The sequence below is a fragment of the Chaetodon auriga genome, chromosome 6 (assembly GCF_051107435.1).
Source record: "Chaetodon auriga isolate fChaAug3 chromosome 6, fChaAug3.hap1, whole genome shotgun sequence".
NCBI classification, from domain to species: domain Eukaryota; kingdom Metazoa; phylum Chordata; class Actinopteri; order Chaetodontiformes; family Chaetodontidae; genus Chaetodon; species Chaetodon auriga.
In genome coordinates this window covers 4,907,370-4,926,562 of record NC_135079.1, presented here as the reverse complement: position 1 = coordinate 4,926,562, position 19,193 = coordinate 4,907,370, and the positions used below count along the sequence as shown (strand labels likewise).

General features: G+C 42.6%; 1 protein-coding gene across 1 annotated transcript; it reads right to left on the bottom strand.

Annotated features, from left to right (window-relative positions):
* Positions 1-753: 753 nt before the first annotated feature.
* On the bottom strand, positions 754-12,469 carry ticrr (TopBP1-interacting, checkpoint, and replication regulator). Its single transcript, XM_076732581.1, has 21 exons — positions 11,748-12,469; positions 11,239-11,452; positions 10,835-11,067; positions 9,855-10,086; positions 9,323-9,461; positions 9,028-9,155; positions 8,594-8,797; positions 8,306-8,451; positions 7,780-7,880; positions 7,480-7,573; positions 7,032-7,114; positions 6,565-6,795; positions 6,222-6,309; positions 5,952-6,024; positions 5,662-5,793; positions 5,433-5,523; positions 5,226-5,284; positions 4,718-4,986; positions 2,449-4,591; positions 2,084-2,212; positions 754-1,474 (listed from the first exon to the last, which is right to left on the bottom strand). The coding sequence occupies exons 1-21, from the start codon at positions 12,420-12,422 to the stop codon at positions 1,359-1,361; spliced, it is 5,580 nt and encodes a 1,859-aa protein (XP_076588696.1). The 5' UTR covers positions 12,423-12,469; the 3' UTR covers positions 754-1,358.
* Positions 12,470-19,193: the final 6,724 nt, after the last annotated feature.

The following is a 19,193-nucleotide window of genomic DNA, read 5'->3' as shown; positions in this document are numbered from 1 at the left end:
CATCACAGAGCTTGAGCAGTTTTGCATGTGAATGAGGGGAAACTCGCAGCGTCTGGATCTGCGGAGCTGATAAAGGCCGATCCAAAGGCTGAAGGCTGCCACTGCTGCCAAAGCAAAGCAGCTAAATAGACTTCAGCCATGATTCATTTCATATGTATTTAAAATCTTTATTGTACCATTATCAAGATGTCTTTCACTTCAATCCCTTTCCAGTGAAAGACTTCAGGGGCGGGCTGGTGCAGCGCACTTGCCAAACTGGTGTAGAAGCACAGCACAGCCCAGAGGAGTGTCACCTTATCTGACTTTTCAGCAAACAACTGGAGCCTGATACTGGTTTACTGTAGTAATAATTCCAGTACAAAACCACCAGCAGGTCTGATGAAACAAACAAAATCAAATACTTGATCACAGTCAGGATTGTAAATTTTGGGGGTTGTTGTAAAATGTAATTTCCTGTGTGCAACAATCATTAATGCACCACCTGCTGAAGGCACATGAAGAGTTTTATACTTTTAGAGCACTGACCTCTGAACAGGTTTGTGATTGTGGGATGAAAGTATCAGGTTTCCTTTTATTTGCTGCCAGCTGCTGAATTATAAAAGTCACATTCAGAGAGAAGAAAGCTGGTACAGTAAAGTGGTTCAGTCTGCACTGCTGGTCGGGTTTTCCAGTCTTTGCCTGCTTTGCCAAGTGTGCAGCCTGACAAAGCAGGGTGAGTGCAGGATTAAAAAAAAAGGAGAAAAAACTTTAATAACTTACTTCAGAAAACTGATTTATTTACATAAAACTTTGGCAACATAAGATATTTACAATCTGACTCAATCGTTGGCTTCCCTTTTACACACAAATAAATAAACATGAAAAGTATTTATATCAACAAATTTAGACTTCAGACTTGATTGTAAAATTGCTGATTACAATTTTTAAAATCACTGATTCATGACTCATTTCAGAATGAGACATCAGAATCTTAGCTTTAGAAAGAGCCATGCTGAAAACACGGCAGAATCTGAACGATGAACTCATTAACAGGAACATTCAGGACAATTTGAAACGTCTCGGCAGAACTGCGGCGCTTTGAGCTCCGTGCTAAAAATCAGCTATCATCTTAAATGCTAAAATGTCCTGATTAAAATCAAAGTCAGTGGGTCGAACCGAAAACGTCAGGGCCAAACGTGTTGGTGGAGGAGACTGAAAAGGATCATTGATCTAAAAAGCCTTTTGAGTGGTGCTTGAAAGACATCTTTCAGATGTGCCATCAACAGCACTCCTGACAAAACACAAAGAAATATAAGGCTCAAAACTTCACAGTAAAAACAGAGGGGACAACCTTTCTGCTGGTTTTATGGTTTTCTGGGTCAGTGAAGGAGTCTCTTCCTGCTGTAGCTCCTCCCCGTGTTTGAGCGTCTGCTCGGCTGGCTGAAGGGAGAGACCTCCACGCCATCGTCTATCCTTCGCCCTGACGCAGCCTCATCTACAAAGTTTAGGAAATAATGAGTGTTAGTTAATTTGCAGCACTGGTGGAAGGTTATTGTATTGATCAGGTTCACTTTTGGAGGGATTATTATTTTCTTGATTCATCGTTCAGTCAATAAAATGTGAGAAAATAGCAGCTGTAATTTTCCACAGCTCAAGACAATGTATTAAAATAGTTTGTTTTATTCCACCAGCCATCCAAAACTTTATTCAAAGGTCAAAGACATGCAGTTTAGTATCAGACACAACCAAGAAAACAAGCAAACAGTCACATTTGAGAAGCTGTAGCCAGATCGTTTTTGGCATTTTGCTTGAAAGATACCTAAAATCAATTTTCAAAACATTTTCTGTTCATCAGCAAATCCATGAACAGACTAACTGTTGCAGCTCTACATGTGACGATTGAGCATCTTATTCCAAAACCATGGTCATAAGTATTGTTCTTTCTCCCAGCTCTGTCTTAAAACAACGCCTTGTATTTTCCAAAGTTAGTCTTTATAGTCAAATTCTTTTTCTGTTACACTGTAGAAACAGGAAACTTTAATTTCTACACATAACAAGGACTGAGGCCTGGGTCACAAATTACTTGAAACACTCTACCTCTTACCTTTAAAATTTGGAGTTCTCTTACCGGCAGAGCCAGTTTTGCCCTTGAACAACAGCGGAGAGTGAGTGAGGGCCAGAATCCCGCTTGCTGTCACCGGCTTCCTCACCTTCGAGCTGGGAGGGGTCGCCACTGTCAAAACGCAGAGAACAGCAGTGACAGAGTTACACTTTAATTCTGTAGTTTCAGGAACAAAGTTTTCTGAGAGCTTTACATCTGAACTTTCTTCTCACTAAACATTTGGTCAGAATATAGATGGTATTTTAAATTAAAATGAAAGCATTTCAATTATAACCCAAGGACTTTAAATTTGAAAGTGTTTAAAAAGGACAAACATCTTGTTAGAGAATGTCTCAATCATAACTTACATGACTTGACGTCTCCACCGCCAGCAGTCAAGATGACTTCTTCCTCCACTCTCTGGGGATCAGCACCGTCAGCCTGATGAGCCAGCTTCTCCATCCAGCACAAATCGTCCAGTGGAGAAAGAGGAGATGCATCTGCAGCTTTGTTGCTTGAGGGCTCATCCGTGTCCTCAAGGTCCTGCAACCTGCTAACTCCGAGCTCAGCTTCCTCCAGCAGCTCCACCAGCAAAGGCTCCCCCTTCCAACCACGATCTTTGCCTCCAGCCACTCCAATCTGCGCTCTCTTTCTGCGAGGCCAGCTGTTGAGGTTGTCTGGTGTCACCTTCCCTACACTCTGCGGTGAAGGAGTCAGGGGAATGATCTCTGCAACTGCCACTGGAGACACTGTCCCCGCAGGATGCCGTGTAGGGGTGTAGGACTGGCAGATGTAAGTCTGGACGCTGCCACCTTTTCTGGGCGTGCTCTTGGCCGGGGTGACGTGAGTACAGATCGATGGTGAGACACACCCAGGATCTCTGTGCTTAGAGAACAAAGCCAAGGGACTTTCCAGCTGAGAAGGTTTCACACCAACCAATGGGCTCTGGGCTCCTGAGGCCAAATCACCTGCGTTCATGGAGTCTGCACGTTTGATTCTGAGCTTGGGAAGTCCTGAAGTTTGCATCTCCATTTCCACTTGGTAAGTCAGAGGGTTCGGAGTACCCATGCCCTTTTGCTGACGAGGTTTTGCTGGGCCTCGAGGGGTTGAAAATCGAGGGGCTTCATTTCCGTACCCCAAACGAGCAGCAGCCTCCCTCTGTTGGCGGTCAGGGGTCTGTCGGAAGCCATAGCTCCGGCCAGGCGTACCCTGGGGTGGCACGTGTGGTTTAGGAGAGACGGTGCTCGACAGGAAGTCTTCACTGGACAGTGAAGGCTTCCGTGAAAAGCTAATGTTCATCCTGAGACCTCCACTGAACTGGGTCTTCACAACTGCTGCATCTACAATGTCCATACTATCGTCTTCTGTGGATTCAGCAGTTTGTGAAGAGTCAAACTGCTGTGAATCTGCATGGGAACTGGAGTCAGTATCAGCCTGGACCTCTTCCTTTGGATCTGACTGCATGCTCTTTTCCACGAGGTGACAGTTCTCAGCTGATTCTGTGTCTATTTTGGAGGGGACATTCTCACTACACTGGGATCTCAAGTTATGTCTGCTGGTTCTAACACCCTGACCAGACCTCGCTCTCAACAGGGACTTCGCAGGAGATTTTATTGAAGTATCTGACCCTTCTGAATCAGAAGTACCTCCCACTGGTGTAAACACTTGATAACATGGAGATGGGATGTCTGAATTTTTTCCTGGAGTTCTTCCAGAGCGTGTAATCATTTGGTGAGTAGGACTCGGAGTTCTGGTCTGAGTTCTGGTGTTGGATTTAGATAAGGGGCGGTGGTCTGGAGGTGGTGTGGATTGTGGAGGAGGCAGTTCCACTCGACTAACAGTGTCACTTTTTTCAGGTGTTTTCATCCTGTTGGGACGTTTGTCAGAGGACTTCTGATTTTTTTCATCCTTCAAAATAACACTGTTTGCATTTTCAGAAACCCTGTCTGGGCTTACCTGACAAATCTTTTCAGGGGTCTTGAAAATGTCTCTTTTAGTGTTTCTGCTTTTGACGGGACTGCAGAAAGTTTTGGGTGATTTGACCAGTCTTGGAGAAGTGCGGGATGCAATACAAGGCGACTCTGGCACCTTGAAAGAAATGCTGTTCTCTGCCACTCTGTATTTTCGAGGGGATGGAGACCATGTGACGCTCTTCTTGGGAGTCCTGGAAACTGGGCTATTGAGGAGATGTAATCCAGAAGAAGCTCGGCATTCGACCAAGGCCTTGACCGGAGTCCTGAGAATACCCTTCAGTGGGCTCCTCACAGGATTTTGCTTAGTCGGGGTCTCTGCCACAAGGGTCTTTCTGGCTGGTGATCTGAAAGGACTGCCTCTCAGAGCCATACCAAGAGAGCTGCCTGCTACGGGGCTCTCTGCAGCACAGACAACATGCATCCTGGATGAGGGTGGGGTTTTGGGGGTCCCTGGGGTTCGAGGGGTCCTGGGTGTTGTGATCCGATGGAAAGCCCTCCCACGTCTGCCAGGTGATTTTGTTGGTGTTTTATTTGGACTCTAAAACGAAAAGCAATCAAAGATCTCATTAAATCTGTCGTAACTGATTTCTTTGGCCACTTTATTTCATAGCTACTAATGCAGGTACTGTGTTTGGTGAACCATATTATTAAAAAGAGAACTTACCTCAAAGACACTCGAGTCTGTGGACAGCCGTGACCTGGTGGCCCTGGTTGCATAAGACTGATTGGAAGGACTGGAGGAATCAGCAGCCCCAAAAAGAAGACGCATGGGAGAGCGCACTGTTTTTATGTTGACCTCACTGACATCGCTGACAGTAAGCTGGGATGCAGAGAGAACCCTGTCCAGGTTGCGGGAGCGAGGTTGAGAACTTGAGTAGAAAGTGTTCGAGTGTCTTCTTGCAAATTTCTTTAGCCTTGGACTCCTTCTTAGGTCTGATACAAAACCAAAGCACAAATAAAAAAGGCCTGTTATGGTTACAGTGCTTGAATAGTGTAAAAATGTCCAAAGTACCCAAAAAATAAATTTCAAGGTAAATTATAATTTTTCTTTCATTCATTTCACAAGACGACACATACTTTCGTTGTGCACAAGACGAAGACAGATTATAATTCTTACATTCATAAAAAAATTCTGTGTAGAAAAACACAAAACTGTGGCGTCAGTAAAATACCTTCTGCAGGTTTTACTGGTGACTCTTCCACAATGCATTCCTCTGTCGGGGCAGATCTCCTGAAAACAGATCGTCGGAAAAACACACAGGGAAAGATTTTTAGCTCATAAAAATCAGCAGCTCCAGATGATTTCTGGGTCACACAATGGATCAATGTATTGCAAAATAATCAATAAATCTCAGTAAGACAAACCATTGGTAACATACCTTCCCATTTTCTGCCGGTGCAGGAGGCGACTGGACACTTGCTTGTGATGGGGTGTTTCACACACTTTCTTTGTTAGAAGTTTGTGCCTCTCTGAAAAAAACAAAAACAATTTCCTGTCAAAGAAATTGCTAAAAATATCCACGTAACTGAAAAGGAGGCACAGTCGCACAAACTCCAATGAGCGGAAAAACACACTGAACAGTTAATTTGGGAGAATAATGTGTTCACCTTCACTTTCATGAGATCGCTTGCGTTTCAATCCTTCCACAGCCGACACAGACTGGCTCCTCGGCAGCTTGGCTTTCTTTGAGGGGGATACGATCTCTTGATTGAACAGGTTTCTTCTCACCTTCGTCACCTCTGTGGACAATCAGAATAGTCTGTGCTGAGGACTCTAACGTTAACGTGGTGATGTCTTTTGTTTCAAACAGATTCAAAGGTGTCGAAAATGGTTTCTGCTCATAAGATCATTAGAGTATGGAACAATCTCCCCTGTAGGACTGTAAAACAGAACATACCTTGTGCTTCTTGTTTCTGAGGTTCTGGTTCTGCAGCAGGTTTCTCCAAAGCAACAGAGACCTTTGATTTGGACTAATGAAAACACAATAAAGACGGTCAGGTGTTCTGTGTGCAAATATCATCTCAGGTCTTAGTTGAGTGATGGTTCTCAAACAGGACAACACAGAAATGCATTTGAAAGTTGTTGTGACTTTGGATGACTCAAAGCAGGTTAGAAATCCAATAATCAGAGTTATCAGGAGTGAATAATTATCTAAAGGTCAACTTACAGCTCTTGTAGCCTTTTTGGGCATCTCTATTTGACGAAGACTCTGTGATGATTCTGTCATACTGCGATGACGAGTCAGCATCCCACTCCTAAAAGGGGGAAAGCTTTTAATTCTTGAGACAAAGCTTACAAAATATATACATCATGGTTTAATCATACAACTAAAAATTCTCCTAAATACTAAAAATTCAATGAGTATGATTCCATTGCAGTGACATTCAAGGAGCACAATCATTTTCACTAAACTGTGTCTTCTTTGTTTAGTATCTAAGATTTATTTAATTCAGGACCAGTCCTGATGTTTAATAAGAAAACAGTGTCTTTAACATTTAGCCTCCACTCACTTCCTCTTGCTGGCTGAGCGATTTCGCAGGTCCTGCAGGCAATCTCTGCCATCTGAAACCTGGCTGTGAGTGGAGAGGGGAGGTGAAGGGGCTGACGGAGAAACGCTGTCCTTGGCAACGGACTCGTCGCTGAAGAAGTCAGCAGGCAGAACGGCCACCAGAGCTTCAGGGAGCTGGGTGCCCAGACTGTGGTAGATGTCTGCAAGCACTCTGGGCACAGCTGTCAGGAACCTGCCATGACACAGAAAGACAATTCAGTACAGTTATCATGATGCACCCAGGTGATGTTCAAAACAGGCACTTTTCATCAGGGTGGTTTTAAAACTAAAGATTCAAGGTAATCGAAAAGGAAAAGCTTGTTAGTGAGTACAGGAAACTCGAAATCATGAATCTGCAACTAAATGTGTGGTAACTCTTGATTCCTCTTGGTTTTTCTGGGGAATACAAAAAAAAGCCAGAACACTTACCCTGGGAGGACTTCGTCTTGAAGGAACCTTGCAAGGAAAACTGGGTCTTTTGTTAGGGAGATTATCCGGAGCATTTCAGCCACCTGAAGAGGAGAGTTTAGGATCTGTTTGTTTTTGCTCAATTGTTCAATTAGTGGCGCTCAAGAAATAAACTTTGGTGGTCAAAATGATTTATTTATATACATCAGATATCTTATTATTTTGTGGTGATTAATGTAGGCAATTAATTAAACAAGGCTCCATTTCATTCAGATAATTGCCATGTTTCACACCTTTACTGTGGCAAGATGAACAACCAGCCAAATTGTGATAGGAGACCATCTATTTGTCATCAGAATGGCTTGAAAAAGGGATGTCAGGGCTGACTTTTACAGGAAACAACATACTCTGTAGCCACAGTTACTCTTCTGCCTTTGCACATAAATGGGACTCAACAGCAACATCTTACCTCCTCTGCCATCTGATCAACATCCAGGGAGTCGGGCTGCTCTGAAGAGAAAAGTCTGCACAACTCCAGCCTCAGCAACGCCTGTAGCTGGCACCTACGGGAGACAACCTGTGTTACCGACGCCTAATCATAACTGACTTAAGAACAGAATGACTGTTGACCAGCCACTAATAGCAAAAAAGCTAAACTTTCACACCTGGGAGAGCCGGTATTACCACAGACGGGTGTTGAAGTGGCTGAGTTTTAAATGTTTAACTGACTCTAAAAACAAAGTAAGACACAAAGTCAGAAATGACTCACTCTCTGACTTTGCTATCAGCATCAGCAGCCATGCAATAGATCTGTCTGATTGATTTGCTGGTCTTGAGGAGGTGCTGCTGGACAAACAGGGAGGTCTTTACCTGCAAAGAAGACATAAAATTTTAGATCTGCATATTAATAACCCAACTATCTGAGCTTTAATGTACTTTAGGTGATACGCTGAACGCTTCCATTATGTCAGTAATAAAAGGTTCTGCATCTTATATCAGCTACCAACAACAACCACCTTCCTGCTACTGTCTAACTTTACAATCAACACTGCTGCCAGTAAAACCACACACACACACACAAAAACAGACAAATTCACTCATGTTCAAGATCAGTTTATACTAAACTGTCAATATTTCCAGTTAACCAAACTGCAAACTGAAATCACAATGTATGATTATCCACAATTGTGCAACCAGCTATGAATTCATCCACCATCAAATTATGGAAAGCAGCAAAAATCAAAGTGGGTCAGGTCAAAATGTTGAAATACATTTAAAGCTGCCATGTGTCTCACCTCCACATCTGACTCTGCCACAAGAAAGATTTTCACAGCAGACGTGAGCTGCTGGACACTCGTGAGGAGGGCCGAGTCTCTTTCTACCACAGTCTTCTCATAACTGGACTTCAGATGGGACAGCAGCTCTTCCTCACTAGTGAAACCTGGGCAAAGGGTGACGATACATGACTTGATTTGTTGTTTTATCACAGTGTCAAAGAGTTTGACACTTTGGGAAATAAGATTGTTTGCTTTGCTGCACAGAAAGATTGTTGAGTGTTGTACAGTTTTAATGGGCAGACTCACTGATTGTGTTCATTCCTTCAGATTTGTTCTTGTCACTTGATCGTCTCTTCCCTTGTCTGTCAGGCCCCCTGCCCTCGAACCCCAGCTGCTCAGCCTCATTCTGGTTCTTCTGGGCTTTGACATTCAGCCGCGCCACATTCAGCATCTGGAGGGAGCGGCTCATGGTCTTCATCTTCTGTTTCACTGGTGTGCGCTGGGCGCCACCTGTAGATCACAGATGGAAAATTAGCTCAGGTTAAAATCTTGATGATACTAGAAACTAAACATTTTTCTTCCGTTTGCTATTTAAAAAAAAACTATTTTACTTGTGTCTAAAAGAATAATTGGTGATTGCTAATGTCCTAAATTAAACATCTGTACTTTCACAAATTTCACAACCTTCATAGAAACTCCGGAATATGCATAAAAAAAAAAATCAGATAAGGCTTCCTCACATTTCTTGCCCCTCTTGTTATTTGCATTCTGTGATGTCTGATACAATTCAGCCAGACCACTGATCAGCTCCTGCTGGAGGACAGACGACTCCTCCTCTTCTCTCTGCTCTGGCACTGCATGAAGTAATCTGTCCAACAAAGTAAACAAAACCTCAGGACCATGTGTCACATTTTGTGCCAAGATTGAGTTTGTTTTTGGTTGACTTTGATTATTTTTGTGTTTAAATCTTTATATAACTTTTGCTTCAAAAGCACTACATAAGTATTATACAATCAACCTTGAAATCGTATTTACCTCATTGATTCCATTAAGTGGGAACTCACTCCTGACTGGTCTGAATGAGGGAACCAACACTCCAACACGCCTTTGGTCAGCGGGACATGGCAAACTTCCCTCTGAGCCCACTCAGGAACCTGATGATCCTTTGGCTGGTCTGAGGGACAAATGAAAAACAAAACAGCAATAAGTAGCCACCATCTAACACATTAAAAGTTTCACTGTCTCTAATATTTGCAGGTTCAATGAGGCCAACACATACATTAGAAATATAAATATGCAACAAGTATTCTACTATTACAGAGTATTACACATCACATCACAACCCTATTATTAATAGGGTTGTAATTTAACCTATACTTACAACCCAATTAAAGTAAACTGTGTACTTTCAACAGCTGTGAGTCAAGCTAAAACCTTTTGGTAACATATTTTATTTTTGGTGACATAATCATGTGTGTGTTTGACAGAATTACTAATCATTTCAGGGAAAATTCTTCCTCCTAAAATGCTTCTGATGCTTTGAATCCTGAATCTCTTCTACCCTCACCATCAACACTGTCACCATCCGCCTCCATGATGTCATACACTACTCCCAAAACACTGCTCACAACATCTGGCAGTTCAGCTGAGCTTTCTGCTGTGGCGGGGGCAATGATTTCAGTGGTCAGGAACTGGTCGTGCTGAGTGATTCCACAGTGAACAGTAAGCAGAGCTGTAGAGTGTGACATGTGGGAGAGGACAGCCGAGCACGCCAGGCCGTTGACATTCACCTCACAAAGCTGAAGGAACAAGCAAAATACAAGAACAATCAAAAAGTAGTGAATCAGTAAATGTCCACAAAAAAAGGGGAAGCTGTTGAAACAGATACAAACATCTGTTATTTTTAACAGTTACAATATTACTCTGTGGAATTTCCAAGAGACTAAGTAAACAAACTTGTGCTGTCCCCAGCAACATGTCATGAGCACACAAGGAGTTGCTACTGGTATTAACACACAGCACACTGGACTGAAGGGACATTTGCAGGTACAGTTACATGCTGTTTAATGTGCTGCAGCTGAGAAGCTAATTAGCTATCTAGCCTGCAAACTGACACAAGAAGGGCATTTTCCCCCAGCAAATGTTTGTTTGGTTGCTAATTCAACAAGCTAAGGTGCAAGACACGAAAGGTGTGTTAATGTATGTAAGTCTGGTCAGGTGTCTTCAGCAGGAAACTAATGTGGACTGTTGTTTAAAGTCTGTGGCCCTTGCATTGTGTATCAGGCTATCGTGTGACCACCTGGTTTGCCTGAGAGGTCAAAACACAGATGTTACTGCTTCATGTATGATTTGACTGGCTGCAAAGGTCACCATCTTCGCAAACAGACAAAGGAAAACACAGGACCAGTGATTTACAAGGCAGATATGTAAGCTGTAGCAGACCAAAAAAATAAAAAAGAAAGAAAGAAATATAATTTCAGTTGGACACTGCAAAAGAGCCTTAACTGGGACAACTGTATTGTTGAACTGAAACACAGTTTGCCTCACCATGTGAAAAGTATGAGCAGACAGCTTCATCAGGAGATGCTGGAAGGCACCAACTCCCTGATCACTGCTGCTGGAAAACCGAAGCATCCACGACTCTGTGGAGGTCTGTGTCAGTGAAGAGGAGCCCCAACCCTGCAGCACTCCTTTCACGCACACTTCCACTCTTTCTGGGAGAAGCCTCTGCCTGCGAGACACTGGCTCAACCGTGATGCCACAGCTCTGTGTCACATCACCTGGTTGTGTGAAGAGTGACACAACAAACACAAATAAAGGCTGTTCATTTTCAACTTTATGTTTCACATCCTCACAGCATCAGATCACTTGAACAGTTTTAACAGCTGCTATTATAAGGCATGTTTTATTTATAACAGATGAAGATAAGAGTTCACTTCCATGTTACCAACCTTGCTCCCACCGCAGAACACCGCTGATGACAGGAAAAGCCAGGCGGTAGAGCCTTTCAGAGGACAGCAGGTACCCAATGCTGGACTTGAATGCAAAGGCCTCTTGAGTGCAGCAGAGATTCAGCAGAGCAACCACAGGGATCACTCTGCCACCCACCTGAGCTAGGACCTCAGACAGCTTGTCAAAGCCAAGGTGGTCTTCACACCTCATAACCTGCATCAAGACAAAAAAATCTAGATTGCCAACTTCAGGGGAAAAGGGAATTTGTTTTCATGGGCACTTTGGCAGTTCGTTCTCTGTAACTCATGACTGGTTTTTCATAGTCATCCTACATTTCAAACAGGCTAGTAAAACAGTAAAGAGTCTGAGGACAGTTGGTGTTAATGCCTGAGCCATGTAGGATTTAAAACATCCCCAAACTTTCTCTCCCAAAAGTTAGATTATTCATTGATTGATTTATTCATTTTGTAATATTTTCGACTGTAACAGTGTGTGCTGCTACACTCACCTGGACATGTGATTTACTGTCAATCCAGTGCAACACAACCTGTCGCTGGACCAGCATATCACGAAGACCCCTGGATGTAATGTGCTCGGTCACATCTGTAGGCAGGTCATGGTTTCCCAAAGAAAGATAGTCCACAAGTTGCGTCCTGGACCGTGGACACTCCGAGACAACAAACACCACATTCCTCCCGTTGTTTGAAGTATCATCCTCCTGTGAAACACTGGGTTTCCCAACTCGGCTTGACTTCCTGGGCCTCAGGGACAGTTTAGTGGGAGAGGTAATGTCTGGTCTGTCCCATTGGAAGTCCAGCAGGGTTTCTCTGAGAGCGTTTTGAACTGAAGCAGACTGACTGGATTGATGCTTCTGCTGAGAAGACCACGGTTTATCCTTCACGTCAAACTTGGCTTCAAATTCTATTTCAAAATCATCAAAGGTTTTGTGGAGAAGCTCCTTGAAGTCTGACACCCTTGATATGAGCCTGGCATTACAACCAGTCTTGGACTGAAAGAATTTATAACCCCAGCGCACTTTGTCAAATCCATATTTGTAGCTGAAATGCAGCAGAATTTGTAATATTCCTCGTTTCACGAAATGATTCCTGACATCCAGCTGATCGCCCGAATCGTGATCTCCATAATCCACATCAATGACAAAAACCAAGTTGTGCAAAGCCATACCGTCAACCCAAGTGACCCCGGAGCCCTCGACTCAACGATAAGCCATGAAAACAGGTCAGCCTGGATAAAATCTATTTAAGTCTGTTGTCACTAGTTTAACGAATTTGGTCCAATGGGATGTTCATTGTGTGTGGACACAGGGACGCCATTTACAGCTGCCAAAACTAGGACTCTTCATCTTTACTACGTCACACGAAGTTACCCAGCTAGCTAGCTACGGTAGCTACGGAGACTCAAGTTAACGTAACCAACTTACAAATTAGCTTCGGCTAGTGTGGTACGGATTTGGCCCCCGCCATTTCTTGAATTAACTTCGCATCCGCTGTAGAAAATACACCTATGTACTTCGTATTAGCTAAAACTGCTTTACAGTTTTCGTATAACGTTACTCATGTACACAACCTGCTCTACATTCGCCATTTTCTCGTTGCGGTGTGTCCTTAACCGTTCGCGCTCCTTGAACGATAGGCCACCCCCTACGCTGTGATTGGCTACATTCTTAATAACAACAACTCAATTGGTCCAATATAAGGAAAAAGCGAGTCGTCGATTCGCCCAAAATCTTAAGTCAACTTTTCATTGGGCTAATGCACCGTCCATCAAATGTAGACAGAAACGTATTACACGAAACATGACACAAGAACAGACAGGACTATGATTGGCAGGCTCCACTTAGATTTAACTTTTAAAAAGCTAGTTACTCATCGGTAAAGCATCGTACACATACATCGGGGAAAATCAAATAGATCCATCGGCCTATCGCTGAGTTAGCGATAGTGTCATTTTGTATCACTGCACAACTAATGTCAGCTGGTGCAAAGCTTTGTGTAAAACTGCTGTACCCAGAGACATCAGCCAGGGACCGCTGCTCCCTTTCTTCCTTACTTTTGCAGAAGTGCATAACTGTCCTTGCACTTTTTGATGCTTAAAGCAAACATTTTCCCTGTCATAACAAGTGAACTGAGAAAGACTGAATAAAGCAACATGGATGCATTATATAAAGCATGATTTGAAAGTTGAATTCAAATGACAATTAGATTTTATCATTGAATGAACAGTGGACTTCCAAAAAGACACTGCATGCTGCTGGACCACAGATTACCAGATATGGGAAAATCGAGGCAAACTAAGCTTGAGGTGAGATACAGATGTGTCCTTATGAATGGTATTGAAATGCTGAAGGAGATTTGGGTTTTCAGCGAATGAAGTACTTTGTCTGTTATGTGTGTAAAGGAAAGAGACAAAGTGAAAAATGGGCAAAGGCCTGAGACATTTTGTTTTTTTATTGTGTTGATCCACTGATGACTATCTACTCTGTCGAGTGTGCCAAGCAAAGCAGAGAGAATGATAGCTTGGCATCCTCGGCCATTCTGTCTCTCACTGCCTAAAATGGAAAAAACTCTCTTTCAGAGCAGTATTTGGCTTTGATATGGAGTTCTGGGTCATCTCACTGGGTTTTCAATGTTCCCTCAAGTTTTAAGCAAAGCAGGATACACTGAGTGTGTCTGCAGACCAGAAAATGCATATAGCCTAAAGGTGTCCTCAGTGTGTCCGACAGTTCGATTTCCAGGTCGGTCTCTGTCAGTTCAGTGACGACACAAAGGTAAATACAAATGAGACTGTATATAACATTTGACAATGTATGGACACGTTTGATATCTTTACATAGTGAGGTTTGTCAGCACTGGTATTCAATGCGTAACAACAAACCCTGAATGATTAAATAAAGAACTTCATTCAGCTACATCAACTCCTCAAAATTTGTTAATAAATTAAGTCACAACATCATATATGATAATATTCATATTAATAACAGGTAGCCTATTACCATAGCTGTTTTCACTAAAACCTGAGACAGAGCAATGACCAAAATACTTGAAGCAAGTAGTATGTCTTAGACCCAGCTCCCTGTTTTTCAGATAATCTGTCAAATGGACAGGTAAATGTGGAATCTTTCTCTGTCTCCCCAGGGCTGGAGGGCAAACCAGAAAAAGAAAGATTTAAGGAAGTAGAACACTGGGAGAGGAGGTATGTGGGTCACCCTCTGTTTTGCATCCATAATCATCTCTTTTCTACAGCACCAGGGGGAGATGAAGAGCTTAGAAAAGCTTTGAAATAGAGAGCGAGAGATCAAAGAAGCATACTGAATGTTCTAGACTCTGCTTTCTGTGTCCCACCAGACACCTCCCAAGTCATGAGACCAGGATGTAGGTCAGGGATGCTGTTGAGAGCATGCTGCTGCTGCTGAGACCAAATACTTGCATGGATGTACATATAATGCGTGCATACATGTACACACACACACACACACACACACACACACACACACACAAAAGTGTACACATATGCACACTAACATGTCAGGGGTCAATGTTCATGTGTAACATAACTGGAGTGAGAGATGACCACAGCAAATATTGCCTGGGGAGTAAAACAAAAACAAGGACAGGGAAAAAATAGGACAAATTTGGACAAGTCTGGTTGACATTTATGATTCCAGTCATGATGTTTTCAGTGTTATTGTACAGTGACAACAATACTGTGGTCCAGAGTGAAAGGTTTTAACAACTATTGGATAGATTGGCGTGAAATGTATTTCATTTCTTGCTCCCCAGAGGCTGAATCCTGATGACCTTAGTGAAGTCCAATATTACAATCATGATATAATCAGGACAATCAGTACAATCAATACAGTTTATCACCTTTAAAACTGATGACTGATTTCTTATCGTGACACTAGCATGTTAATAACTTTTGTGTTAAATGCCCACTTTTTTTTTTTTTTTTTTTTAACACCAAAATATTCTTCTCTGCCGATCATTCAGCCAATCAATGCTCAATGCTTAGATCAATGTGAAGAACTGGGCTCTTGATTTTTCATCCAACTAATATTTTTTTGTTTGCCTTTAGACTTTTAGTTTTATCTGGTAGAGGGTTCAAAACATTCAGCAGGCTATTTTGGAGTTCACTGCGCATCTTGATGGACATTCACCAGGCACGTGGCCATCGTACATCCATTGCTATACACGTCACTAGATTCATCAAAATGCAATTAGGATGAGCGTGAGTTCTGAGACAGAAACCACACAAACACACAACAGCACCAACAGGCTGCTTACCATGATGGTCTTAGGCGGTGGGTGGAATCACTGAGCAGATGCTTTCAAATTGGGAGAGAGGACTATTGTTCCAAAGCAAATATCGTACCAAAGATTATTCATGTGACCTGTGTTTGAGTGCACATCAATAGAATAGCCTTACCAAGATGTAAATGAAGGTCTTCTTTACATCAGTGACGTCAAACAGTCTTCATTCAGAGCAATCTTGACAAGCTTATCTGTTCCTCCTGACCTAAAAATAAATCCTTCTGTTGGTGCAGACTGGTCTCCTGGGTTGTGTTTGTAGTCCAAACAAGGCAGAGAACTGTCTTGTTTTGGGGACATTTTGTAATAATGTTGCTCTTGTGCATCCCAGATTAAAATAGTGGATAAACACTGTATGAGCAGACATAATGAAAGCTATCATCATAACACAATGAAATGAGCCAGTTACTTTTTGATAATCGACCGACTGATCAGGACGTCCTTTTCACTTAAAAGCAAGCAACATATACAGTGTTTGTTTTAGGCTACGTGGCATTTTTACACACATCAGTCGTCTCTATCTTGACGCCAAGTCTATCAGAATGGTGTGTGATTCATAATAAAAGACAATTCTGCACATGCGGCCTTAACCTTAAACAAAGTGTGACATGGTAATCCATCTCGGTGAGGGATTATAGCGTCTACATGTCTGTTGATACGTCACAAAGCTGCAGGTTCCTCTTTCACATGTTACATGTCGAACAGTTTAAGTGCCTGACTCATTGTCAGAGGTACTGAGAGACGAGATCCCGCTGAGGAAAGTCAGATTTGAAACTGTACATTTTGAGAAAATGAAGCTGAGTTGTTCTTACTGCCGTCCCATTTGACACTTTGAAGACCATAATCTTTCTAGAAAACTGTTCTCAGCGGCAGCTTTTTCTGATTTTGTTTATGTGTCTATGTTAAAACAATTAATATTGCTTTTTTTTTTTTTTTGGTAACAGCTCATGTTTAGCTGGTGTGTCCCTGTATACAGTGGGCCAAAATAATGACAAAAACAAACAAAATGATGAAACAGAAATAAGAAATTAAGCGAACTGTACTTTTTTGAAAGGATGCAGGCAGATATTTTAGTTAAAGGATGGAGGAATCCAACCTCATTCCATTAAAAAATAGCATGAAATGCAGATAATTTCACCTACTTCTAGCTTTTTTTGTAGACTAGCTTCCAGCAGATTTTTATGAAATTTCACCAGTGTTTTAAACTTTCCAGCTGTTGATGTATAAGATACGAAGAAGTGCGTGTGTTTGCATTTGGATGAACCAAAGCGTCAGAAAACCTGTACAGTCGGAGGCTGTGCATTTGTGTCTGTTTGCTGTCGGCTCTGTCTCATCTCGTCTGGCTCGTCAGACTCAAGCTAACGCACTGTCATTACAGTGGTGCACTTAAAGCAGTGATGCTGACTTTCAAACATCCTGACATGCCACCCACAACATGGAAAAAAACCCCAGCTCTTTAACAAGATCATGTATTTTCAGCCTCAGCGTACCCTCATTTTGGAGCTTTGGGGTTGTGTCACTTGTTAGCTGTCTGCACAGATCGTTCCACGTTCTACAAGTCCTATTTAACAGATGATTGCTCTTTTTTGCCATTTTGTCTGCTGCCAGGTTGTCCATAAAAATCCAACACACGTCACAGAGTTGCACGACCCCTCTGTGAACTCCTCTACACTAGTTTCCTGTTGATTTTAAGATTTAACTGATTGCTTTTAGCGCTCAGCTAAGACAGCTTCAATCTCAGATGTAAGAAAAAGACAAAGGCACAAAGCCTTTGGTGTTCAGGCACCAGGTTGTAAATTACAACTTTTCATTTTAGGCAAGAAGTGTTTAAGTCACACAGTTGTAAAAAAAAAAAATAAATAAAATCTGTCATTCTGGCCAAATGTGGATTATAATCATTCTTTATACCATTTATTTCTAGTTTTAGGGAGCATCTGTCATGCAGTTGAAATCAGACAGTGAAACCAAACAAAAAGGAATCATTGTCACACCTTTGATTTGGTGGGGAGATGTGGAGGCATGAACTGAGATCAACCTGTCACCCCAGCACACCATGAGAAATATGTTTCTCTCATATCTGTCTCTGTCTGCTGCTCCAAACTGTCCCACACTCCTTGAGCAAAATCTCAGTGACGCAAATGCTTCAAGAGTTGCGTTGTCACACATAAAAACAGGCCGTAATTCTCCTGTGGATGTGGTTAGTGGAAGTATGACAGCTCTACAAGCACTCGACAAACAATGACTAATGTGTGTGTTTTTGTGAGCGATGAGGAAAGAGGTATGGAGACCTTTCATGTGCTACCAGCTGGTCTTTGTCCATCCTCCCTATTGGCTGGGAGGCAGGAGGTGGCTGTTAATAGAGGGCAGTTGTGCTTTGTTCCATGTCAGACACAGCACAAGGGTCAGGGTTGTCACAGCCTGTGAGTTTTGTTGCTGCAGCAATGTTGTTTCTTTTGCATGAAAATATGAGTGCAGACATTAAACTGTGTCATCGTTTAAGGAAAGGCTGGCAATGTTCTGTGTTTTTCCTGTTTGTCAACCAGTACCATGAAGACCCAAACCAACACTGAATTAATGCAAACAGCCATCACCTGTGTAATCTGATATGGCCTATTCCTCAATGCTGAAGAAACTCTATATTTGTGGCTCATTTTTTAAGTCCGACAGTGCGTCCTCAGTGGGAACCAATGGGCTTCGGGCATGGGTGTTGTGAGACGGACTAATGTGTTGTTGGTTTTAGTCTTTTTAGATATGTTGAAAAGTAGAAAAATCTAAAATAAGACCAGTCTCATCATCACTGCTTTCCCTTTCTGTCTCACCAACGCTGATCTGGGGTCTGTGTCCCTCTGTGATTACATCTCCTCACGGCACACGCATCACAGCCCAGCGCTTAAGCCATTCTCCAGAGAGAACGTCTCTCATCTTCCAGATTTACTTAATCAAGAGTCTATTTTTAGCCAAACCACATGCAACCTTAGCAGGTTTTCAAGTAACGCCCCTGCAGCATTGTCTCAGTGTGCTCGCTCGCGCTCAGATGGAAGTCATGCATCACGTTTCACTTGTCAGCGAGTGGATTAGGAGAGTAGGGTTATTAGCAACAGCAGGGATGGCTGCAGCGGATCTCTGGGGCTCTGGAGGGCACCTCTCTCAGCAGGCTGGTGGTTGCTGTGGCTGAGCTCACTGATGACAACCTGACATTACTGGAAGTGCGTCACCAGCCGAGCAAGCCTGCAGCAGACGCAGCTCAAGTATTGTGTGTTTACATGTGGGTCTGACATCAGTTTATCTTAACAATAACAATGGAGATGGACAGCCAGTAAAGGCTCCACGTCATTTCCCGCTCTCTCATAACTTCCTCCTTCATGTATTCCTGATTTTGTCATAAGCTTTTCTGATTTTGGATTTCATCTCTTCACTCATAATGCCTCGATCATCATCCTTTTAGAGTCAATAATGTTTTCTCAGATCAGTTGTCTTGGTGCTGAGACTTACTGACCTTTGCACGTCTCGGCTTGTAGTTGATTGAGTGTAAATGAGGCTGATTACAGTGTTCAGAGTTCATGTCACAGATAAAACACAACTCATTGCTGACTGATTTCCCTAAATGAAACAAAAGCAGAAAATGA